Genomic DNA, 27,399 nt, shown 5'->3' on the forward strand with positions numbered 1-27,399 from the left:
GGTAATTTATAACAAAACCTTTTGGATATTGCCAATCACTTCAATTACTATTTCACTAGTAAAGTGGGAAAAAAATCCTAGGTAAAATGACAACATTGAACCGTCATATTTTTGTATAAAATATCTAATAATGCAACAGAAGGGTTGCTGTTTTGAATATGGTCAAGTTAATGTAAGAGAGGTGGAAAAACGTACAATTATGAATGTATAACATATAACTGTTTCCTGAAGGAGGGAAAGAAATATCCTACTGCGGGGAGTCATATTCACGGAGTCATATTCACTTTCAGAAAACTGAAATCACGCCAAAACGGGCAAGTGGATGCCGAGCCCGCCCTCGGAAGCCCCGCCTTCCTGGCTATAATACCGGGCCTCGCATCCATTACCTCAATTCAGTGCTGCTCTTCAGCGAGCTTAAATCCCCTGAAGGCGCAGGGCCAGAATATGTTACACCTCCTTCCATCCTTCAGGGAACAGTAGTTATATTCATACCTGTACGTTCCCTTTCAGTCGGTAACTGGGTTTAACATGTTATAGGGGTACCAAACTAGGAGGCCCGTCGGTAACCGGGTATAACATATTATAGGGGTACCAAACTAGGAGGCCCGTCGGTAACCGGGAATAACATATTATAGGGGTACCAAACTAGGAGGCCCGTCGGTAACCGGGAATAACATATTATAGGGGTACCAAACTAGGAGGCCCGTCGGTAACCGGGAATAACATATTATAGGGGTACCAAACTAGGAGGCTGTCGGTAACAAACTAGGAGGCCCGTCGGTAACCGGGAATAACATATTATAGGGGTACCAAACTAGGAGGCCCGTCGGTAACCGGGTTTAACATATTATAGGGGTACCAAACTAGGAGGCCCGTCGGTAACCGGGTTTAACATATTATAGGGGTACCAAACTAGGAGGCCCGTCGGTAACCGGGAATAACATATTATAGGGGTACCAAACTAGGAGGCCCGTCGGTCATGGCAACCCAAACACACACAGGTTCCACTGGCTCCATAAAGGGGTTACAGAAGACACCTTTTTTCCCCTGATACTTACCCGAGAAGACTGACTGAACTGAACTGTCAGAGCCTCATATAGAGAACCAGAACCTGCTGCAACTTGGCTATGGGACACTGACCCGCTGCAGCCCAAATCCATAGGACCCCCCACGGTTCCAAGAACAATACTTACCTTGCGAGTCTGAGATGTCAGAACTCGTACAAGGAACCACGAGTCCAAAAAAACAACAGAACGCCTGTCGTGACTTGGTAAAGCTCATACACACACTGCGTAGCATGGACCAGAGCCGATGAACCACGGCAGCCCTCAAACCCCACAGGAAATTGTGGTAACCCTGATAATGCCCACTTTACGTGCTGCCGCACCCAAGGTAGCCCAAGACTCAAACCCCACAGGAAACTGTGGTAACCCTGATAATGACCACTTTACGCGCTGCCGCACCCCAAGGTAGCCCAGGACTCAAACCCCACAGGAAACTGTGGTAACCCTGATAATGCCCACTTTACGCGCTGCCGCACCCCAAGGTAGCCCAAGACTCAAACCCCACAGGAAACTGTGGTAACCCTGATAATGACCACTTTACGCGCTGCCGCACCCCAAGGTAGCCCAAGACTCAAACCCACAGGGAATTGTGGGCGGCGGGTAGCTTAGTGGTTAAGAGCGTTGTGCCCAGTAACCGAAAGGTCGCTGGTTTCTAATCCCCGAGCCGACTAGGTGAAAAATCTGTCGATGTGCGGTTGAGCAAGGGACTTAACCCTAATTGCTCCTGTAAGTCGCTCTGGATAAGAGCGTCTGCTAAATGACAACAAAAAAAAAAAAGTGGTAACCCGGATAAATGCGCAACCTGCACGCTGCTTAACAACCACAGAACACTGTGAGCCACAACGGGAGCAGCTACAGCCAAGCGATTAAAACTTAACGAAGGTATGTCGGGGAAACCCAACTCGCCGCGGCACAGATATCACCACGCCGCCTCCTGAACAACGCCCAAGCAGCGGCAAACGCCGCCCTAGTGGAGTGAGCCCTCACGCGGCAAGGCAACCCTTTGTCCTTTGCTGTCATACGCCAGGGGAGATCGCCTACACAATCCAATGAGAAAGACGCTGCTTAGAGAGCGCCCTGCTCTGAGCTGGATTAGTGAAACAGATCATTTTATTTGTTACATGAATACAAAAATAAAAGCAGTAAAATAACAGTAGAAATAACAGTAGAGAGGCTATATACAGGAAGTACCGGTACAGAGTCAATGGGAAATAACAGTAGGGAGGCTATATACAGGGGGTACCGGTACAGAGTCAATGGGAAATAACAGTAGGGAGGCTATATACAGGGGGTACCGGTACAGAGTCAATGTGAAATAACAGTAGGGGAGGCTATATACAGGGGGTACGGTACAGAGTCAATGGGAAATAACAGTAGGGGAGGCTATATACAGGGGGCACGGTACAGAGTCAATGTGAAATAACAGTAGGGAGGCTATAGTACAGGGGGTAACTGCACAGAGTCAATGGGAAATAACAGTAGAGAGGCTATATACAGGGGGTACCGGTACAGAGTCAATGGGAAATAACAGTAGGGAGGCTATATACAGGGGGTACCCGTTGTACAGAGTCAATGGGAAATAACAGTAGGGGAGGCTATACAGGGGGTACGGTACAGAGTCAATGGGAAATAACAGTAGGGAGGCTATATGCAGGGGTGGGACCGGTACAGAGTCAATGGGAAATAACAGTAGGGGAGGCTATACAGGGGGTACCGGTACAGAGTCAATGGGAAATAACAGTAGGGAGGCTATATACAGGGGGTACCGGAATGCACAGAGTCAATGGGAAATAACAGTAGGGAGGCTATATACATAGGGGGTACGGTACAGAGTCAATGGGAAATAACAGTAGGGGAGGCTATATACAGGGGTACGGTACAGAGTCAATGGGAAATAACAGTAGGGGAGGCTATATAGCAGGGGGCACCGGTACAGAGTCAATGGGAAATAACAGTAGGAGGCTATATACAGGGGGTACCGGTACAGAGTCAATGGGAAATAACAGTAGGGGAGGCTACATACAGGGGGTACCAAGTACAGAGTCAATGGGAAATAACAGTAGGGGAGGCTATATACAGGGGGTACCGGTACAGAGTCAATGGGAAATAACAGTAGGGAGGCTATATACAGGGGACCGGTACAGAGTCAATGGGAAATAACAGTAGGGAGGCTATATACAGGGGGTACCGGTACAGAGTCAATGTGAAATAACAGTAGGGAGGCTAGTATACAGGGGGGTACCCAGGTACAGAGTCAATGGGAAATAACAGTAGAGGCTATATACAGGGGGTACCGGTACAGAGTCAATGGGAAATAACAGTAGAGAGGCTTATATACAGGGGGTACCGGTACAGAGTCAATGGGAAATAACAGTAGGGAGGCTATAATACAGGGATGCGGTACAGAGTCAATGGGAAATAACAGTAGAGAGGCTATATACAGGGGGTACGGTACAGAGTCAATGGGAAATAACAGTAGAGAGGCTTTGCATACAGGGGTACCCGGTACAGAGTCAATCGGGAAATAACAGTAGAGAGGTATATACAGGGGGACGTACAGAGTCAATGGGAAATAACAGTAGGGAGGCTATATACAGGGGGGTACCGGTACAGAGTCAATGGGAAATAACAGTAGAGAGGCTATGACACAGGGGGTACGGTACAGAGTCAATGGGAAATAACAGTAGGAGGCATATATACAGGGGGGTACCGGTACAGAGTCAATGGGAAATAACAGTAGGAGAGGCATATATACAGGGGGTACCGGTACAGAGTCAATGGGAAATAACAGTAGGGAGGCTATATACAGGGGGTACCGGTACAGAGTCAATGTGAAATAACAGTAGGGAGGCTATATACAGGGTGGAAAGAGTATAACGGATACAGAGTCAATAGAATGGGAAAGAACAGTAGGGAGGCTTATATACAGGGGTACCGGTACAGAGTGAATGAAATAACAGTAGGGAGGCTAGTATACAGGGGGTACCGGTACAGAGTCAATGGGAAATAACAGTAGAGGCTATATACAGGGGGAAATCGTACAGAGTCAATGGGAAATAACAGTAGGGAGGCTATATACAGGGGGTAACGGTACAGAGTCAATGGGAAATAACAGTGCAGGGGAGGCTATATACAGGGGGTATCGGTACAGAGTCAATGTCAACGCTCTCATCCAGAGCCACTAACAGTAGTGAGTCATTTTCCTATTGGTCCCCCGTGGTACAAGGACATTTGTATGGGCGATAGTATCATGTAATGGAAATAGAAGGGAGGAAGCTATGTTGCCTAGGATGGGATACGGGATTGAATTCCTCTTTGAAATTGACGGGGAAAACATGGTACTGGAATGTGTAACGGCTGTATGGTAGAGGAAACGGTTGAACATCTATTATTATTTTTGTGTAATGTATGACGTAGAAAGGGAGAGGTTGTTTGACAGGGTCAGAGAGGTTGGACGGTGAATGGGGATTGGGTGGTATTTTGGGTGTGGGTGATGGGAGTAGTGAAGTTTGTAGGGAATTATTATTTTTTGTTAGAAATGCAGGGTTAGTTAAGAGAATAATTATCGGTGTAGGTAGGTCGTGACCGGCCTCACTCCAGTACAGTAGGTGGCGGTGTATTCACCTCTCGGTTGGTTGCGATCTGCAATAAAAACTCGAAGAAGAAGAAGAAGAAGAAGAAGGAGAAGGAGAACAACAACAGCTCGTCGGCCACCTCCGTAGCTTGCTAGCCAACATAACCGAAACGTTCAATCTTTCGGAGACGCTTTCGGTATAGTTTAGCCACTGTGTTTTAAACCCACTTCTGTCGTCTAGTTAGTTATCCCATTTAATTTCATATTTACTTTGTTGTTATTGGTCAGCTAGCTGGCTGGTTAAGTTAGCACTAGCCTAGCTAGCTAACATCCCCGACCATGAGCTCACTAAGCTACTCTCCTCCTGCTAAAGAAGAGGAGGTCTGCTGGACGGAGAAAGAGGGTCTGTGGCTGAACGTTGTCGTGAAAGAGGAGGAGGAAGAGGAGGATGTTACAGTAAAGAAAGAAGTAGAGGAGGAGGATGTTACAGTGAAAGAAGAGGAAGACGCGTTCAGAGTGAAAGAGGAGGAGGATGTTACAGTGAAAGAAGAGGAAGACGCGTTCAGAGTGAAAGAGGAGGAGGATGTTACAGTGAAAGAAGAGGAGGAGGAAGAGATAGAGGATGATGCAGTTTTTAGAGTGAAGGAGGAGGGAGAGATAACTGTCACATTGAAAGAGGAAGCGGAGACAGGAGATCTGATTAACACCAGTAAGTAACGTTACTGTCTCAAGAACGGAGGCACTTACCCTCTGCAGTTGTTGAACTGATGTGTGATTTTAAAAAAGGGGAAGTCTGCGGTTGTTACATCCATATTCGGACTATAAAGTAATTATATATATTGGGACTTAATTAATGATATAGCCATTGATTATTGAAGATTATAAACTGGGTGGTTAAAACCCTGAATGCTGATTGGCTGACAGCCGTGGTATATCAGGCCGTATACCACGGGTATGACCAAACATTTTTAATTTTTACTACTCTAATAACGTTGGTAACCAGTTTATAATAGCAATAAGGCACCTCTGGGGTTTGTGGTATGTGGCCAATATACCAGGGCTAAGGGCTGTATCCAGGCACTCCACGTTGCATCGGGAAATATTGCTTAAATATAACTTATAAAATGCCTCATGAGCTTAGTTAAAATGTTGGAGACACCAGTTAGACCTCTCACCAAACCCTAATTCATCACACTGTCTGCGTGGGTGGACCATTTCAGTTTGTCAGTGATGTGTACGCCAAGGAACTTGAAGCTTTCCACCTTCTCCACTGCGGTCCCGTCGATGTCCCAATAGGGGGTGCACCCTGCTGTTTCCCTAATTAACCCCAAACTAAATCTAAGTGTTGATATTAGTTGTCAGGGGTAATTTCTGTAATTTCGTGGTCCTCTGTAGCTCAGCTGGTAGAGCATGGCGCTTGTAACGCCAAGGTAGTGGGTTCAAACCCCGGGACCACCCCATACACAAAATTTGTATGCACGCATGACTGTAAGTCGCTTTGATAAAAGCGTCTGCTAAATGGCATATTATTATTATTATTTCCCCCAAACTAAATCTAAGTGTTGATATTAGTTGTCAGGGGTAATTTCCCCCAAACTAAATCTAAGTGTTGATATTAGTTGTCAGGGGTAATTTTCCCCAAACTAAATCTAAGTGTTGATATTAGTTGTCAGGGTAATTCCCCCAAACTAAATCTAAGTGTTGATATTAGTTGTCAGGGGTAATTTTCCCCCAAACTAAATCTAAGTGTTGATATTAGTTGTATGGTAATTCCAAACTAAATCTAAGTGTTGATATTAGTTGTCAGGGGTAATTTCCCCCAAACTAAATCTAAGTGTTGATATTAGTTGTCAGGGGTAATTTTGACACTGGTAGAGCATGGGCTTGTAACGCCAAGGTAGTGGGTTCAAACCCCCGGGACCACCCCCATACACAAAATTTGTAGCAGAGGATGGGAGTTTGATATGGCATATTATTATTATTATATCCAAACTAAATCAAGGATATGAGGGTAATTTGTGGAACAAATCTAAGTGTTGATAGAGTGGGTTCAGACTAATTTTACACACAAATGCTAAATGTAAGTGTGAAAAAGCGTTAAATGGCAGGTAATTTCCCCAAACTAAATCTAAGTGTTGATATTAGTTGTCAGGGGTAATTTCCCCAAACTAAATCTAAGTGTTGATATTAGTTGTCAGGGTAATTTCCCCAAACTAAATCTAAGTGTTGATATTAGTTGTCAGGGGTAATTCCCCCAAACTAAATCTAAGTGTTGATATTAGTTGTCAGGGGGTAATTTTCTCCAAACTAAATCTAAGTGTTGATATTAGTTGTCAGGGGTAATTTCCCCCAAACTCAGGCCGTAGCTCAGTTGGTAGAGCATGGGTTTGTAACGCAAGGTATGGGTTCACCCCGGGACCACCATAAAAATTTGCATGCAGTGTGTAAGGTTGATAAAAGGTTGTATGGATTAATTATTTCCCAAACTAAATCTAAGTGTTGATATTAGTTGTCAGGGGTAATTTCCCCCAAACTAAATCTAAGTGTTGATATTAGTTGTCAGGGGTAATTTTCCCCCAAACTAAATCTAAGTGTTGATATTAGTTGTCAGGGGTAATTTCCCCCAAACTAAATCTAAGTGTTGATATTAGTTGTCATGGTAATTTCTCCAAACTAAATCTAAGTGTTGATATTAGGTGTCAGGGGTAATTTCCCCCAAACTAAATCTAAGTGTTGATATTAGTTGTCAGGGTAATTTCCCCAAACTAAATCTAAGTGTTGATATTAGTTGTCAGGGGTAATTTCCCCAAACTAAATCTAAGTGTTGATATTAGTTGTCAGGGGTAATTTCCCCAAACTAAATCTAAGTGTTGATATTAGTTGTCAGGGGTAATTTTCCCCAAACTAAATCTAAGTGTTGATATTAGTTGTCAGGGTAATTTTCCCCAAACTAAATCTAAGTGTTGATATTAGTTGTCAGGGGTAATTTTCCCCAAACTAAATCTAAGTGTTGATATTAGTTGTCAGGGGTAATTTCCCCCAAACTAAATCTAAGTGTTGATATTAGTTGTCAGGGTAATTTTCCCAAACTAAATCTAAGTGTTGATATTAGTTGTCAGGGTAATTTCCCCCAAACTAAATCTAAGTGTTGATATTAGTTGTCAGGGTAATTTTCCCCCAAACTAAATCTAAGTGTTGATATTAGTTGTCAGGGGTAATTTTCCCCAAACTAAATCTAAGTGTTGATATTAGTTGTCAGGGGTAATTTCCCCAAACTAAATCTAAGTGTTGATATTAGTTGTCAGGGGTAATCCCAAACTAAATCTAAGTGTTGATATTAGTTGTCAGGGTAATTTCCCCAAACTAAATCTAAGTGTTGATATTAGTTGTCAGGTAATTTCTCCAAACTAAATCTAAGTGTTGATATTAGTTGTCAGGGTAATTTCCCCCAAACTAAATCTAAGTGTTGATATTAGTTGTCAGGGTAATTTCCCCAAACTAAATCTAAGTGTTGATATTAGTTGTCAGGGTAATTTCCCCCAAACTAAATCTAAGTGTTGATATTAGTTGTCAGGGGTAATTTCCCCCAAACTAAATCTAAGTGTTGATATTAGTTGTCAGGGGTAATTTCCCCCAAACTAAATCTAAGTGTTGATATTAGTTGTCATGGTAATTTCTCCAAACTAAATCTAAGTGTTGATATTAGTTGTCATGGTAATTTATCCAAACTAAATCTAAGTGTTGATATTAGTTGTCAGAGGTAATTTCCCCCAAACTAAATCTAAGTGTTGATATTAGTTGTCATGGTAATTTCTCCAAACTAAATCTAAGTGTTGATATTAGTTGTCATGGTAATTTATCCAAACTAAATCTAAGTGTTGATATTAGTTGTCAGGGGTAATTTCCCCCAAACTAAATCTAAGTGTTGATATTAGTTGTCAGGGTAATTTTCCCCAAACTAAATCTAAGTGTTGATATTAGTTGTCAGGGTAATTTTTCCCCAAACTAAATCTAAGTGTTGATATTAGTTGTCAGGGTAATTTCCCCAAACTAAATCTAAGTGTTGATATTAGTTGTCAGGTAATTTCTCAAACTAAATCTAAGTGTTGATATTAGTTGTCAGGGTCAATTTCCAAACTAAATCTAAGTGTTGATATTAGTTGTCAGGGGTAATTTCCAAACTAAATCTAAGTGTTGATATTAGTTGTCAGGGGTAATTTCCCCCAAACTAAATCTAAGTGTTGATATTAGTTGTCAGGGGTAATTTCCCCCAAACTAAATCTAAGTGTTGATATTAGTTGTCAGGGGTAATTTTCCCCAAACTAAATCTAAGTGTTGATATTAGTTGTCATGGTAATTTCTCCAAACTAAATCTAAGTGTTGATATTAGTTGTCATGGTAATTTATCCAAACTAAATCTAAGTGTTGATATTAGTTGTCAGGGTAATTTCCCCCAAACTAAATCTAAGTGTTGATATTAGTTGTCAGGGTAATTTCCCCCAAACTAAATCTAAGTGTTGATATTAGTTGTCAGGGTAATTTCTCCAAACTAAATCTAAGTGTTGATATTAGTTGTCAGGGGTAATTTTACCCAAACTAAATCTAAGTGTTGATATTAGTTGTCAGGGGTAATTTCCCCCAACTAAATCTAAGTGTTGATATTAGTTGTCAGGGGTAATTTCCCCCAAACTAAATCTAAGTGTTGATATTAGTTGTCAGGGTAATTTCCCCAAACTAAATCTAAGTGTTGATATTAGTTGTCAGGGTAATTTCCCCCAAACTAAATCTAAGTGTTGATATTAGTTGTCAGTGGTAATTTCCCCCAAACTAAATCTAAGTGTTGATATTAGTTGTCATGGTAATTTCTCCAAACTAAATCTAAGTGTTGATATTAGTTGTCAGGGGTAATTTCCCCAAACTAAATCTAAGTGTTGATATTAGTTGTCAGGGGTAATTTCCCCCAAACTAAATCTAAGTGTTGATATTAGTTGTCAGGGGTAATTTCCCCCAAACTAAATCTAAGTGTTGATATTAGTTGTCAGGGGTAATTTCCCAAACTAAATCTAAGTGTTGATATTAGTTGTCAGGGTAATTTCCCCAAACTAAATCTAAGTGTTGATATTAGTTGTCAGGGGTAATTTCCCCAAACTAAATCTAAGTGTTGATATTAGTTGTCAGGGGTAATTTCCCCAAACTAAATCTAAGTGTTGATATTAGTTGTCAGGGGGTAATTTCCCCAAACTAAATCTAAGTGTTGATATTAGTTGTCAGGGTAATTTTCTCCAAACTAAATCTAAGTGTTGATATTAGTTGTCAGGGTAATTTCCCCAAACTAAATCTAAGTGTTGATATTAGTTGTCAGGGTAATTTCCCCCAAACTAAATCTAAGTGTTGATATTAGTTGTCAGGGTAATTTCCCCAAACTAAATCTAAGTGTTGATATTAGTTGTCAGGGTAATTTCCCCCAAACTAAATCTAAGTGTTGATATTAGTTGTCAGGGTAATTTCCCCAAACTAAATCTAAGTGTTGATATTAGTTGTCAGGGGTAATTTCCCCCAAACTAAATCTAAGTGTTGATATTAGTTGTCAGGGTAATTTCCCCAAACTAAATCTAAGTGTTGATATTAGTTGTCAGGGTAATTTCCCCAAACTAAATCCAAGTGTTGATATTAGTTGTCAGGGTAATTTCCCCAAACTAAATCTAAGTGTTGATATTAGTTGTCAGGGTAATTTCTCCAAACTAAATCTAAGTGTTGATATTAGTTGTCAGGGTAATTTCCCAAACTAAATCTAAGTGTTGATATTAGTTGTCAGGGGGTAATTTCCCCAAACTAAATCTAAGTGTTGATATTAGTTGTCATGGTAATTTCTCCAAACTAAATCTAAGTGTTGATATTAGTTGTCAGGGGTAATTTCCCCCAAACTAAATCTAAGTGTTGATATTAGTTGTCAGGGGTAATTTCCCCCAAACTAAATCTAAGTGTTGATATTAGTTGTCAGGGGTAATTTCCCCCAAACTAAATGTAAGTGTTGATATTATCTGTCAGGGGTAATTTCCCCCAAACTAAATCTAAGTGTTGATATTAGTTGTCAGGGGTAATTTCCCCCAAACTAAATCTAAGTGTTGATATTAGTTGTCAGGGGTAATTTTCCCCAAACTAAATCTAAGTGTTGATATTAGTTGTCAGGGGTAATTTCCCCCAAACTAAATCTAAGTGTTGATATTAGTTGTCAGGGGTAATTTCCCCAAACTAAATCTAAGTGTTGATATTAGTTGTCAGGGTAATTTCCCCCAAACTAAATCTAAGTGTTGATATTAGTTGTCAGGGTAATTTCTCAAACTAAATCTAAGTGTTGATATTAGTTGTCAGGGGTAATTTCCCCAAACTAAATCTAAGTGTTGATATTAGTTGTCAGGGTAATTTCCCCCAAACTAAATCTAAGTGTTGATATTAGTTGTCAGGGTAATTTCCCCCAAACTAAATCTAAGTGTTGATATTAGTTGTCAGGGGTAATTTCCCAAACTAAATCTAAGTGTTGATATTAGTTGTCAGGGTAATTTCCCCCAAACTAAATCTAAGTGTTGATATTAGTTGTCAGGGGTAATTTCCCAAACTAAATCTAAGTGTTGATATTAGTTGTCAGGGGTAATTTCCCCAAACTAAATCTAAGTGTTGATATTAGTTGTCAGGGTAATTTCTCCAAACTAAATCTAAGTGTTGATATTAGTTGTCAGGGGTAATTTCCCCAAACTAAATCTAAGTGTTGATATTAGTTGTCAGGGTAATTTCCCCCCAAACTAAATCTAAGTGTTGATATTAGTTGTCAGGGTAATTTTCACCAAACTAAATCTGAAGTGTTGATATTTTAGTTGTCAGGGTAATTTCCCCAAACTAAATCTAAGTGTTGATATTAGTTGTCAGGGGTAATTTCCCCCAAACTAAATCTAAGTGTTGATATTAGTTGTCAGGGGTAATTTCCCCAAACTAAATCTAAGTGTTGATATTAGTTGTCAGTGGTAATTTCCCCCAAACTAAATCTAAGTGTTGATATTAGTTGTCAGGGTAATTTCCCCAAACTAAATCTAAGTGTTGATATTAGTTGTCAGGGGTAATTTTCCAAACTAGAAAATCTAAGTGTTGATATTAGTTGTCAGGGGTAATTTCCCCCAAACTAAATCTAAGTGTTGATATTAGTTGTCAGGGGTAATTTCCCCAAACTAAATCTAAGTGTTGATATTAGTTGTCAGGGGTAATTTCCCCAAACTAAATCTAAGTGTTGATATTAGTTGTCAGGGGTAATTCCCAAACTAAATCTAAGTGTTGATATTAGTTGTCATGGTAATTTCCCCCAAACTAAATCTAAGTGTTGATATTAGTTGTCAGGGGTAATTTCCCCCAAACTAAATCTAAGTGTTGATATTAGTTGTCAGGGGTAATTTCCCCCAAACTAAATCTAAGTGTTGATATTAGTTGTCATGGTAATTCCCCCCAAACTAAATCTAAGTGTTGATATTAGTTGTCAGGGGTAATTTCCCCCAAACTAAATCTAAGTGTTGATATTAGTTGTCATGGTAATTTCTGCAAACTAAATCTAAGTGTTGATATTAGTTGTCAGGGGTAATTTCTCCAAACTAAATCTAAGTGTTGATATTTTAGTTGTCAGGGGTCTTTACTTCAACATGATTGTGTTTTGATGTATTTCTATTAATACCTTTTAAATATTTTTTTCTGGTCGATGTCTTCCAAGAACCTTTTTTCCATCTGTTTGACAAGAAATCAAAGCCTTTGCTTATTCCTAATTTTTAGGATGGAAAATTGTTGAAAAATCTATATATGCCTTAATAAAAAAAAAAAATATATATATATATATATATATAGACTCTTAGCATTATTCGACAACAGTATCTCCTATGAACTCCACCTGTTGGTGCTCAAGGGACGTATTACATGGAGATGACCAGGTTTAACCAGGGTTTGAGGCTTTACGTTTACAGTTTAGTCATTTAGCAGATGCTCTTATCCAGAGCCACTTACAGTTAGTGAGTGCATACATTTTTCATAGTTATTTTTTTTTCCGTACTGGTCCACCGCGGGTATCGAACCCACAACCCTGAACGTTGCAAGCGCCTATTGAGCTACACGGGATGGGCAACTTGGCCCCCTTTTGAAGGCCCTCAGATCAATCCCCCCCCTCAGTCGGGGTCTCAACTTCTACAACATTATATTAGATCGACCCCCAGACAGGGCTTGATGGATACAGAATGTAAATCTCCCTTAAAAAGGAGAACTTTCCTTTATTTTTTTCAACCAAATCTTTATTTTCTATTTTGTGATTTTGAGAAACGTCCCCCAACCAGCAATCACTTCCTCATCCTGGTTGTGTAGTGGGCTCCTTCCTCATCCTGGTTGTGTAGTGGGCTCCTTCCTCATCCTGGTTGTGTAGTGGGCTCCTTCCTCATCCTGGTTGTGTAGTGGGCTCCTTCCTCCTCCTCGTTGTGTAGTGGGCTCCTTCCTCATCCTCATTGTGTAGTGGGCTCCTTCCTCCTCCTCGTTGTGTAGTGGGCTCCTTCCTCCTCCTCGTTGTGTAGTGGGCTCCTTCCTCATCCTGGTTGTGTAGTGGGCTCCTTCCTCATCCTGGTTGTGTAGTGGGCTCCTTCCTCATCCTGGTTGTGTAGTGGGCTCCTTCCTCATCCTGGTTGTGTAGTGGGCTCCTTCCTCCTCCTGGTTGTGTAGTGGGCTCCTTCCTCATCCTGGTTGTGTAGTAGCTAACTAACCCTAACGCTCCTGAAAAAACATGAACAAAGGCACAAAAAAAGAAGGTCCTTTTAGAAACGGTAAAAGCTCTCGGTATAGTGATGCAGATCTTTAGATGTTGTCATTCCAAAACTTTATCCACAGCCTTATATTCCCCTTTCGTTCCACTCATTTCAAACCAAAAGGTACAGGTGAACCCATTAACACCTGGATGAATGAAGGACAACAGTAGGACAAAGTGCATGACTAGTCGCCCAATAGTCATCTTCTTGTCCCTCATTGGTTTGCTTGTTTGTCCACCACTGAAGGTTCTATCCCTGATATCCTTCAACCCAGGTCTTATTCTTCCCCCTCGGCATCATCCACTTCCTGTCCACTCCAGACGTCTTGGAGACAGCACAGAGCTTCCTGATGGAAGCATACTGGGCTTATTAGCAGCATACTGGCATTATTAGGAGCATACTGGGCTTATTAGGAGCATACTGGCATTATTAGGAGCATACTGGGCTTATTAGGAGCGTACTGGGCTTATTAGGAACATACTGGCATTATTAGGAGCATACTGGCATTATTAGGAGCATACTGGGCTTACTAGGAGAACTGGGCTTATTAGGAGCATACTGGGCTTATTAGGAGCATACTGGGCTTGTTAGGAGCATAGTGGCATTATTAGGAGCATAGTGGCATTATTAGGAGCATACTGGGCTTATTAGGAGCGTACTGGGCTTATTAGGAACATACTGGCATTATTAGGAGCATACTGGGCTTATTAGGAGCGTACTGGGCTTATTAGGAACATACTGGCATTATTAGGAGCATACTGGCATTATTAGGAGCATACTGGGCTTACTAGGAGAACTGGGCTTATTAGGAGCATACTGGGCTTATTAGGAGCATACTGGGCTTGTTAGGAGCATAGTGGCATTATTAGGAGCATACTGGGCTTATTGGGAGCATACTGGGCTTATTAGGAGCATACTGGGCTTATTAGGAGCGTACTGGGCTTATTAGGAGCGTACTGGGCTTATTAGGAGCATACTGGCATTATTTGGAGCATACTGGCATTATTAGGAGCATACTGGCATTATTAGGAGCATACTGGGCTTATTAGGAGCATGCTGGGCTTATTAGGAGCATGCTGGGCTTATTAGGAGCATACTGGGCTTATTAGGAGTATACTGGCATCATTAGGAACATACTGGGCTTATTAGGAGCATACTGGGGCGGCAGGTAGCTTAGTGGTTAAGAGCGTTGTGCCAGTAACCGAAAGTTCGCTGGTTCTAATCCCCGAGCCGACTAGGTGAAAAATCTGTCGATGTGCCCCTTGAGCAAGGCACTTAACCCTAATTGCTCCTGTAAGTCACTCTGGATAAGAGCGTCTGCTAAATGACTAAAATGTAAAAATGTCTAAAATGTAATACTGGGCTTGTTAGGAGCATACTGGCATTATTAGGACCATACTGGGCTTATTGGGAGCATACTGGGCTTATTAGGAGCATACTGGGCTTATTAGGAGCGTACTGGGCTTATTAGGAGCGTACTGGCATTATTTGGAGCATACTGGGCTTATTAGCAGCATACTGGGCTTATTAGGAGCGTATTGGCATTATTAGGAGCATACTGGGTTTATTAGGAGCATACTGGCATTATTAGGAGCATGCTGGCATTATTAGGAGCATACTGGTCTTATTATGAGCATGCTGGGCTTATTAGGAGCAAGCTGGGCTTATTAGGAGCATACTGGGCTTATTAGGAGTATACTGGCATCATTAGGAGCATACTGGGCTTATTAGGAGCATACTGGCATTATTAGGAGCATATTGGGCTTATTAGAAGCATACTGGGCTTATTAGGAGCATACTGGGCTTATTAGGAGCGTACTGGGCTTATTAGGAGCATACTGGGCTTATTAGGAGCATGCTGGGCTTATTAGGAGCAAGCTGGGCTTATTAGGAGCATACTGGGCTTATTAGGAGTATACTGGCATCATTAGGAGCATACTGGGCTTATTAGGAGCATACTGGCATTACTAAGAGCATATTGGGCTTATTAGGAGCATACTGGGCTTATTAGGAGCATACTGGGCTTATTAGGAGCGTACTGGGCTTATTAGGAGCGTACTGGGCTTATTAGGAGCGTACTGGCATCATTAGGAGCATATTCGGCTTATTAGGAGCATACTGGGCTTGTTAGGGACATACTGGCATTATTAGGACCATACTGGTCTTATTAGGAGCATACTGGCATTATTAGGAGCATACTGGGCTTATTAGGAGCATACTGGGCTTATTAGGAGCATACTGGGCTTATTAGGAGCGTACTGGGCTTATTAGTAGCATACTGGCATTATTTGGAGCATACTGGGCTTATTAGGAGCATACTGGGCTTATTAGGAGCGTATTGGCATTATTAGGAGCATACTGGGCTTATTAGGAGCATACTGGGCTTATTAGGAGCGTACTGGGCTTATTAGGAGCGTACTGGGCTTATTAGGAGCATACTGGGCTTATTAGGAGCGTACTGGGCTTGTTAGGAGCGTATTGGCATTATTAGGAGCATACTGGGCTTATTAGGAGCATACTGGGCTTATTAGGAGCGTACTGGGCTTATTAGGAGCGTACTGGGCTTATTAGGAGCGTACTGGGCTTATTAGGAGCATACTGGCATCATTAGGAGCATACTCGGCTTATTAGGAGCATACTGGGCTTGTTAGGAACATACTGGCATTATTAGGAGCATACTGGGCTTATTAGGAGCGTACTGGGCTTATTAGGAGCGTACCGGGCTTATTAGGAGCATACTGGGCTTATTAGGAGTGTACTGGGCTTATTAGGAACGTACTGGGTTTATTAGGATCATACTGGGCTTATTAGGAGTGTACTGGCATCATTAGGAGCATACTGGGCTTATTAGGAGCATACTGGGCTTATTAGGAGCATACTGGGGCGGCAGGTAGCTTAGTGGTTAAGAGCGTTGTGCCAGTAACCGAAAGTTCGCTGGTTCTAATCCCCGAGCCGACTAGGTGAAAAATCTGTCGATGTGCCCCTTGAGCAAGGCACTTAACCCTAATTGCTCCTGTAAGTCGCTCTGGATAAGAGCGTCTGCTAAATGACTAAAATGTAAAAATGTCTAAAATGTAATACTGGGCTTGTTAGGAGCGTACTGGGCTTATTAGGAGCGTACTGGGCTTATTAGGAGCATACTGGCATCATTAGGAGCATACTGGCATCATTAGGAGCATACTTGGCTTATTAGGAGTATACTGGGCTTGTTAGGAACATACTGGCATTATTAGGAGCATACTGGGCTTATTAGGAGCATACTGGGCTTATTAGGAGCGTACTGGGCTTATTAGTAGCATACTGGCATTATTTGGAGCATACTGGGCTTATTAGGAGCATACTGGGCTTATTAGGAGCGTATTGGCATTATTAGGAGCATACTGGGTTTATTAGGAGCATACTGGCATTATTAGGAGCATACTGGCATTATTAGGAGCATACTGGGCTTATTAGGAGCATGCTGGGCTTATTAGGAGCATGCTGGGCTTATTAGGAGCAAGCTGGGCTTATTAGGAGCATACTGGGCTTATTAGGAGTATACTGGCATCATTAGGAGCATACTGGGCTTATTAGGAGCATACTGGCATTATTAGGAGCATATTGGGCTTATTAGGAGTATACTGGCATCATTATGAGCATACTGGGCTTATTAGGAGCATACTGGCATTATTAGGAGCATATTGGGCTTATTAGGAGCATACTGGGCTTATTAGGAGCATACTGGGCTTATTAGGAGCGTACTGGGCTTATTAGGAGCGTACTGGGCTTATTAGGAGCGTACTGGGCTTATTAGAAGCATACTGGCATCATTAGGAGCATACTCGGCTTATTAGGAGCATACTGGGCTTGTTAGGAACATACTGGCATTATTAGGAGCATACTGGGGTTATTAGGAGCGTACTGGGCTTATTAGGAGCGTACCGGGCTTATTAGGAGCATACTGGGCTTATTAGGAGTGTACTGGGCTTATTAGGAACGTACTGGGTTTATTAGGAGCATACTGGGCTTATTAATAGTGTACTGGCATCATTAGGAGCATACTGGGCTTATTAGGAGCATACTGGGCTTATTAGGAGCATACTGGGGCGGCAGGTAGCTTAGTGGTTAAGAGCGTTGTGCCAGTAACCGAAAGTTCGCTGGTTCTAATCCCCGAGCCGACTAGGTGAAAAATCTGTCGATGTGCCCCTTGAGCAAGGCACTTAACCCTAATTGCTCCTGTAAGTCGCTCTGGATAAGAGCGTCTGCTAAATGACTAAAATGTAAAAATGTCTAAAATGTAATACTGGGCTTGTTAGGAGCATACTGGGCTTATTAGGAGCATACTGGGCTTATTAGGAGCATACTGGGCTTATTAGGAGCATAATGGGCTTATTAGGAGCGTACTGGGCTTATTAGGAGCGTACTGGGCTTATTAGGAGCATACTGGCATCATTAGGAGCATACTGGCATCATTAGGAGCATACTCGGCTTATTAGGAGTATACTGGGCTTGTTAGGAACATACTGGCATTATTAGGAGCATACTGGGCTTATTAGGAGCATACTGGGCTTATTAGGAGCGTACTGGGCTTATTAGGAGCATACTGGGCTTATTAGGAGCGTACTGGGCTTATTGGGAGTGTACTGGGCTTATTAGGAGCGTACTGGGCTTATTAGGAGTGTACTGGGCTTATTAGGAGCATACTGGGCTTATTAGGAGCATACTGGCAATATTAGGAGCGTACTGGGCTTATTAGGAGCGTACTGGGCTTATTAGGAGTGTACTGGGCTTATTAGGAGCGTACCGGGCTTATTAGGAGCGTACTGGGCTTATTAGGAGTGTACTGGGCTTATTAGGAGCGTACTGGGTTTATTAGGAGCATACTGGGCTTATTAGGAGTGTACTGGCATCATTAGGAGCATACTGGGCTTATTAGGAGCATACTGGGCTTATTAGGAGCATACTGGGGCGGCAGGTAGCTTAGTGGTTAAGAGCGTTATGCCAGTAACCGAAAGTTCGCTGGTTCTAATCCCCGAGCCGACTAGGTGAAAAATCTGTCGATGTGCCCCTTGAGCAAGGCACTTAACCCTAATTGCTCCTGTAAGTCGCTCTGGATAAGAGCATCTGCTAAATGACTAAAATGTAAAAATGTCTAAAATGTAATACTGGGCTTGTTAGGAGCATACTGGGCTTGTTAGGAACATACTGGCATTATTAGGAGCATACTGGACTTATTAGGAGCGTACTGGGCTTATTAGGAGCGTACTGGGTTCATTAGGAGCATACTGGGCTTATTAGGAGTATACTGGCAATATTAGGAGCTTACTGGGCTTATTAGGAGCGTACTGGTCTTATTAGGAGGGTACTGGGCTTATTAGGAGCGTACTGGCCTTATTAGGAGTGTACTGGGCTTATTATGAGCATACTGGGCTTATTAGGAGTATACTTGCACCATTAGGAGCATACTGGGTTTATTAGGAGCATACTGGGCTTATTAGGAGCATACTGGGCTTATTAGGAGCATACTGGCAATATTAGGAGCATACTGGGCTTATTAGGAGCATACTGGGCTTATTAGGAGCGTACTGGCATTATTAGGAGCATACTGGGCTTATTAGGAGCATACTGGGCTTATTAGGAGCGTACTGGCATTATTAGGAGCATACTGGGCTTATTAGGAGTGTACTGGGCTTATTATGAGCATACTGGGCTTATTAGGAGTATACTGGCATCATTAGGAGCATACTGGGCTTATTAGGAGCATACTGGGCTTATTAGGAGCATACTGGGCTTATTAGGAGCATACTGGCAATATTAGGAGCATACTGGGCTTATTAGGAGCATACTGGGCTTATTAGGAGCGTACTGGCATTATTAGGAGCATACTGGGCTTATTAGGAGCATACTGGGCTTATTAGGAGCGTACTGGCATTATTAGGAGCGTACTGGGCTTATTAGGAGCGTACTGGGCTTATTAGGAGCGTACTGGGCTTATTAGGAGCATACTGGGCTTATTAGGAGTATACTGGCATCATTAGGAGCATACTCAGCTTATTAGGAGCATACTGGGCTTGTTAGGAACATACTGGCATTATTAGGAGCATACTGGGCTTATTAGGAGCGTACTGGGCTTATTAGGAGCGTACTGGGTTTATTAGGAGCATACTGGGTTTTTAGGAGTAAACTGGCATCATTAGGAGCATACTGGGCTTATTAGCAGCATATTGGGCTTATTAGGAGCATACTGGCATTATTAGGAATATACTGGGCTTATTAGGAGCGTACTGGCATTATTAGGCGCATACTGGCATTATTAGGAGCATACTGGGCTTATTAGGAGCATACTGGGCTTATTAGGAGCATACTGGGCTTATTAGGCGCATACTGGGCTTATTAGGCGCATACTGGGCATTATTAGGAGCATACTGGGCTTATTAGGAGCATACTGGCAATATTAGGAGCATACTGGCCTTATTAGGAGCATACTGGGCTTAATTGGTGATTCATGGTAAAAAAGACAATAGTTTAGTCTACTCATAAAATATTTGTAAACCTATGGTTTGGAGGTATAAATATACACTATGGACTCCAATATTATGCTAAATTAGTATTGATCATATTGAACAATATGTATTTAATGCCATGTCCATTCTGTGTAGAAGGAGGGCTTTTTGTCTACTGTACCCTTAAAGCCCACCTGAGATCAATGTCACATTTACAAAAAATGCCTTTGATGTATAACGACGCAAGGTTCATTTTAACAGTAAAATCAGACTAAATGCAGTTAAACATGTGAGCTGTGAGCTGTGAATGCCTGAAATCTATTATCTTCTTGTGGTTCTCCAAGTTACAGTGGGGGAAAAAAGTATTTAGTCAGCCACAAATTGTGCAAGTTCTCCCACTTAAAAAGATGAGAGAGGCCTGTAATTTTCCACATAGGTACACGTCAACTATGACAGACAAATTGAGGGGAAAAAATCCAGAAAATCACATTGTAGGATTTTTAATGAATTTATTTGCAAATTATGGTGGAAAATAAGTATTTGGTCACCTACAAACAAGCAAGATTTCTGTCTTTCACAGACCTGTAACTTCTTCTTTAAGAGGCTCCTCTGTCCTCCACTCGTTACCTGTATTAATGGCACCTGTTTGAACTTGTTATCAGTATAAAAGACACCTGTCCACAACCTCAAACAGTCACACTCCAAACTCCACTATGGCCAAGACCAAAGAGCTGTCAAAGGACACCAGAAACAAAATTGTAGACCTGCACCAGGCTGGGAAGACTGAATCTTCAATAGGTAAGCAGCTTGGTTTGAAGAAATCAACTGTGGGAGCAATTATTAGGAAATGGAAGACATACAAGACCACTGGTAATCTCCCTCGATCTGGGGCTCCACACAAGATCTCACCCCATGGGGTCAAAATGATCACAAGAACGGTGAGCAAAAATCCCAGAACCACACGGGGGGACCTAGTGAATAACCTGCAGAGAGCTGGGACCAAAGTAACAAAGCCTACCAGACGTGTCCCCCTGCTTAAGCCAGTACATGTCCAGGCCCGTCTGAAGTTTGCTAGAGTGCATTTGGATGATCCAGAAGAGGATTGGGAGAATGTCATATGGTCAGATGAAACCAAAATATAACTTTTTGGTAAAAACTCAACTCGTCGTGTTTGGAGGACAAAGAATTCTGAGTTGCATCCAAAGAACACCATACCTACTGTGAAGCATGGGGGTGGAAACATCATGCTTTGGGGCTGTTTTTCTGCAAAGGACTGACTGATCCGTGTAAAGGAAAAAGAATGAATGGGGCCATGTATCGTGAGATTTTGAGTGAAAACCTCCCTTCCATCAGCAAGGGCATTGAAGATGAAACGTGGCTGGGTCTTTCAGCATGACAATGATCCCAAACACACCGCCCGGGCAACGAAGGAGTGGGTTCGTAAGAAGCATTTCAAGGTCCTGGAGTGGCCCAGCCAGTCTCCAGATCTCAACCCCATAGAAAATCTTTGGAGGGAGTTGAAAGTCCGTGTTGCCCAGCGACAGCCCCAAAACATCACTGCTCTAGAGGAGATCTGCATGGAGGAATGGGCCAAAATACCAGCAATAGTGTGTGAAAACCTTGTGAAGACTTACAGAAAACGTTTGACCTGTGTCATTGCCAACAAAGGGTATATAACAAAGTATTGAGAAACTTTTGTTATTGACCAAATACTTATTTTCCACCATAATTTGCAAATAAATTCATTAAAAATCCTACAATGTGATTTTCTGGATTTTTTTTTGTCTGTCATAGTTGACGTGTACCTATGATGAAAATTACAGGCCTCTCTCATCTTTTTAAGTGGGAGAACTTGCACAATTGGTGACTGACTAAATAACTTTTTCCCCCCACTGTATAGATGTCCTGGATGGCAGGGAGCTCGTCCCCAGTGATGTCCTGTATGTTGCTACTGAGAGACTGTGGCACGCAGGCAGGGAAAAACCCAGATTTTTAATTGGCAAGAAATAGTCATTAATGTCCATGAAATATGCTATCATGTGCAATTTTATGTAAAGCCTGATCACTTATCTGAGAAGGTACTGAACATATCTGAAGAATGTGTTTATCTGATGGTAACCTCGACACTAAAGTTTCTTTGCAACTTTGAAATTGGCCACTAGCGGGGAACTATCACAAAACGATCAATAACCTGATAGTAATAAAGCAACTGATTGGCTTAGAATAAAACCTGTTATGGGTACAACAACCAGATGAATTGGTTGAAACATTCAGCAGAACATTTAGTGTTTTTGTATTTTGACTTCAGAGGGAAGTGGGCGTAATGAGTACGTGGGCGGTTTTAATGTGACGCAAAATAGAACGCTTCTAACCGAAAGTCACCTTTTAAATACGTGGGCTGTTTAATGTTACGCAAAATAGAACGCTTCTAACCAAAATTCACCTTTTAAATACGTGGGCTGTTTAATGTTACGCAAAATAGAACGCTTCTAACCGAAATTCACCTTTTAAATACGTGGGCTGTTTAATGTTACGCAAAATAGAACGCTTCTAACCGAAATTCACCTTTTAAATACGTGGGCTATTTAATGTTACGCAAAATAGACGCTTCTAACCGAAAGTCACCTTTAAATACGTGGGTTGTTTAATGTGACGCAAAATAGAACGCTTCTAACCGAAATTCACCTTTAAATACGTGGGTTGTTTAATGTGACGCAAAATAGAACGCTTCTAACCGAAATTCATCTTTAAATATGTGGGTTGTTTAATGTGACGCAAAATAGAACGCTTCTAACCGAAATTCACTTTTAAATACGTGGGTTGTTTAATGTTACGCAAAATAGAACGCTTCTAACCGAAATTCACTTTTAAGTACGTGGGCTGTTTAATGTTACGCAAAATAGAACGCTTCTAACCGAAATTCACCTTTAAATACGTGGGCTGTTTAATGTTACGCAAAATAGAACGCTTCTAACCGAAAGTCACCTTTAAATACGTGGGTTGTTTAATGTTACGCAAAATAGAACGCTTCTAACCGAAATTCACCTTTAAATACGTGGGCTGTTTAATGTTACGCAAAATAGAACGCTTCTAACCGAAAGTCACCTTTAAATACGTGGGCTGTTTAATGTTACGCTGTCTAGACAGTTTTCACATTTATGAGTTAGCAAAATAGAAAGCTTCTAATAATAATAATAATATAATAATAATAAGCCATTTAGCAGACACTTTTATCCAAAGCGACTTACAGTCATGTGTGCATACATTTTTAAGTATGGGTGGTCCCGGGGATCGAACCCACTACCCTGGCGTTACAAGCGCCGTGCTCTACCAGCTGAGCTACAGAGGACCGAAAGTCACCTTTTTAAAATTGATTCAGAACACCAAACGCAATACTGTCATTAACCTGGCTCTTCAATAATTACACATGGCTTATTTTTAAACTTGTTTTTTAAACTATCATCAGCAGATCCAGGAAGTCTTTTTCTGAAGTCAAGTCATAAACAGCACGACATGTAACAACAGCCAAAGTGTCACAAGGAACGTCCAAAATATTTTGGTGTCTCATTCGCTGCTCTGGTAAAGACAGTTATGGTGTGCTCCACGTTGGATCTAATATCTCTAGCAATAAGACAGTTATGGTGTGCTCCACGTTGGATCTAATATCTCTAGTAATAAGACAGTTATGGTGTGCTCCACGTTGGATCTAATATCTCTAGTAATAAGACAGTTATGGTGTGCTCCACGTTGGATCTAATATCTCTAGCAATAAGACAGTTATGGCGTGCTCCACGTTGGATCTAATATCTCTAGCAATAAGACAGTTATGGTGTGCTCCACGTTGGATCTAATATCTCTAGCAATAAGACAGTTATGGCGTGCTCCACGTTGGATCTAATATCTCTAGCAATAAGACAGTTATGGCGTGCTCCACGTTGGATCTAATATCTCTAGCAATAAGACAGTTATGGCGTGCTCCACGTTGGATCTAATATCTCTAGCAATAAGACAGTTATGGCGTGCTCCACGTTGGATCTAATATCTCTAGCAAAAAGACAGTTATGGCGTGCTCCACGTTGGATCTAATATCTCTAGCAATAAGACAGTTATGGCGTGCTCCACGTTGGATCTAATATCTCTAGCAATAAGACAGTTATGGCGTGCTCCACGTTGGATCTAATATCTCTAGCAATAAGACAGTTATGGCGTGCTCCACGTTGGATCTAATATCTCTAGCAATAAGACAGTTATGGCGTGCTCCACGTTGGATCTAATATCTCTAGCAATAAGACAGTTATGGCGTGCTCCACGTTGGATCTAATATCTCTAGCAATAAGACAGTTATGGCGTGCTCCACGTTGGATCTAATATCCCTAGCAATAAGACAGTTATGGCGTGCTCCACGTTGGATCTAATATCTCTAGCAATAAGACAGTTATGGTGTGCTCCACGTTGGATCTAATATCTCTAGCAATAAGACAGTTATGGTGTGCTCCACGTTGGATCTAATATCTCTAGCAATAAGACAGTTATGGTGTGCTCCACGTTGGATCTAATATCTCTAGCAATAAGACAGTTATGGTGTGCTCCACGTTGGATCTAATATCTCCAGCAATAAGACGGTTATGGCGTGCTCCACGTTGGATCTAATATCTCTAGCAATAAGACAGTTATGGCGTGCTCCACGTGGGATCTAATATCTCTAGCAATAAGACAGTTATGGTGTGCTCCACGTTGGATCTAATATCTCTAGCAATAAGACAGTTATGGTGTGCTCCACTTTGGATCTAATATCTCTAGCAATAAGACAGTTATGGCGTGCTCCACGTTGGATCTAATATCTCTAGCAATAAGACAGTTATGGCGTGCTCCACGTTGGTTCTAATATCTCTAGCAATAAGACAGTTATGGCGTGCTCCACGTTGGTTCTAATATCTCTAGCAATAAGACAGTTATGGCGTGCTCCACGTTGGTTCTAATATCTCTAGCAATAAGACAGTTATGGCGTGCTCCACGTTGGATCTAATATCTCTAGTAATAAGACAGTTATGGCGTGCTCCACGTTGGATCTAATATCTCTAGTAATAAGACAGTTATGGCGTGCTCCACGTTGGATCTAATATCTCTAGCAATAAGACAGTTATGGCGTGCTCCACGTTGGATCTAATATCTCTAGCAATAAGACAGTTATGGCGTGCTCCACGTTGGATCTAATATCTCTAGCAATAAGACAGTTATGGCGTGCTCCACGTTGGATCTAATATCTCTAGCAATAAGACAGTTATGGTGTGCTCCACGTTGGATCTAATATCTCTAGCAATAAGACAGTTATGGTGTGCTTCACGTTGGATCTAATATCTCTAGCAATAAGACAGTTATGGTGTGCTCCACGTTGGATCTAATATCTCTAGCAATAAGACAGTTATGGTGTGCTCCACGTTGGATCTAATATCTCTAGCAATAAGACAGTTATGGTGTGCTCCACGTTGGATCTAATATCTCTAGCAATAAGACAGTTATGTAGTGCTCCACGTTGGATCTAATATCTCTAGTAATAAGACAGTTATGGTGGGCTCCACGTTGGATCTAATATCTCTAGCAATAAGACAGTTATGGTGTGCTCCACGTTGGATCTATTATCTCTAGCAATAAGACAGTTATGGTGTGCTCCACGTTGGATCTAATATCTCTAGCAATAAGACAGTTATGGTGTGCTCCACGTTGGATCTAATATCTCTAGCAATAAGACAGTTATGGTGTGCTCCACGTTGGATCTAATATCTCTAGCAATAAGACAGTTATGGTGTGCTCCACGTTGGATCTAATATCTCTAGCAATAAGACAGTTATGGTGTGCTCCACGTTGGATCTAATATCTCTAGCAATAAGACAGTTATGGTGTGCTCCACGTTGGATCTAATATCTCTAGCAATAAGACAGTTATGGTGTGCTCCACGTTGGATCTAATATCTCTAGCAATAAGACAGTTATGGTGTGCTCCACGTTGGATCTAATATCTCTAGCAATAAGACAGTTATGGTGTGCTCCACGTTGGATCTAATATCTCTAGCAATAAGACAGTTATGGTGTGCTCCACGTTGGATCTAATATCTCTAGCAATAAGACAGTTATGGTGTGCTCCACGTTGGATCTAATATCTCTAGCAATAAGACAGTTATGGTGTGCTCCACGTTGGATCTAATATCTCTAGCAATAAGACAGTTATGGTGTGCTCCACGTTGGATCTAATATCTCTAGCAATAAGACAGTTATGATGTTAGCAATAAGACAGTTATGGTGTGGGTCTTTAACCATCTGTCTGACTTTGTCGTTCATACAGGAGAGAGACATGACCTTCGTGGATCCTCTGGGGAGCCTCAACAACAACATGATGCTGATGAGGCAGAGAAAAGCCTCTCCAGATCAGAACACCTCAAGAAACACCAGCAGAGACCCACAGGAACGAAACCTCACTGCTGCGCTGACTGTGGGAAGAGTTACTCAAGATCAGATTCACTAAAACTACACCAGAGAATTCACACAGGTGATAAATCTCACTGCTGCTCTGACTGTGGGAAGCGACTTACCTCTTCAGCAGACCTCAAAAGACATCAGAGAATCCATACAGGAGAGAAACCTTATAGCTGTGATCAGTGTGGGAAGAGTTTTAATGTTCCAAGCAGCCTGAAATCACACCAGAGAACACACACAGGGGAGAAACCTTATAGCTGTTATCAATGTGGGAAGAGTTTTACTACATCTAGCCGTCTGACTATACACCAGAGAACACACACAGGAGAGAAACTTTATAGCTGTGATCAATGTGGGGAGAGTTTTACTACATCTAGCCAGCTAACTATGCACCAGAGAACACACACAGGAGAGAAACCTTATAGCTGTAATCAATGTGGGAAGAGTTTTGCTCACTCACGCAGCCTGATAGCACACCAGAAAATACACACTGGAGAGAAACCTCACTGTTGCTCCGACTGTGGGAAGAGATTCACCTCTTCAGCAGACCTTAAAATACATCAGAGAATCCATACAGGAGAGAAACCTTATAGCTGCTCTGACTGTGAGAAGAGCTTTACAAAATCATCTACATTACAATCACACCAGAGAATTCACACTGGAGAGAAACCTTATAGCTGCGCTGACTGTGGGAAGACCTTTACAAAATCATCTACTTTACAATCACACCAGAGAATTCACACAGGAGAGAAACCTTATAGCTGTTATCAATGTGGGAAGAGTTTTACTGAATCTAGAAGGCTGACTACACACCAGAGAACACACACAGGAGATAAACCTTACCACTGCGCTGACTGTGGAAAGAGATTTGTTTCGTCAGGACATTTAAAATCACACCAGAGAACACACACAGGAGAAAAGCCTTATCGCTGTAATCAATGTGGGAAGAGTTTTACTCACTCAAGCAGCCTAACTATACACCAGAGAACA

At 41.7% G+C, this 27,399-nt stretch overlaps 1 protein-coding gene across 1 annotated transcript; it reads left to right on the top strand.

Annotated features, from left to right (window-relative positions):
* Positions 1-1,311: 1,311 nt before the first annotated feature.
* Positions 1,312-27,399, top strand: LOC123486343 (zinc finger protein 501-like; the record flags this gene model as incomplete). Its single annotated transcript, XM_045217634.1, has 4 exons — positions 1,312-1,469; positions 5,226-5,347; positions 26,279-27,200; positions 27,285-27,399. Coding segments are annotated over exons 1-4 (1,317 nt in total), but the record flags the coding sequence as incomplete, so codon positions are not given.

The sequence above is a fragment of the Coregonus clupeaformis genome, unplaced genomic scaffold (assembly GCF_020615455.1).
Source record: "Coregonus clupeaformis isolate EN_2021a unplaced genomic scaffold, ASM2061545v1 scaf1156, whole genome shotgun sequence".
In the NCBI taxonomy this organism is placed as follows: domain Eukaryota; kingdom Metazoa; phylum Chordata; class Actinopteri; order Salmoniformes; family Salmonidae; genus Coregonus; species Coregonus clupeaformis.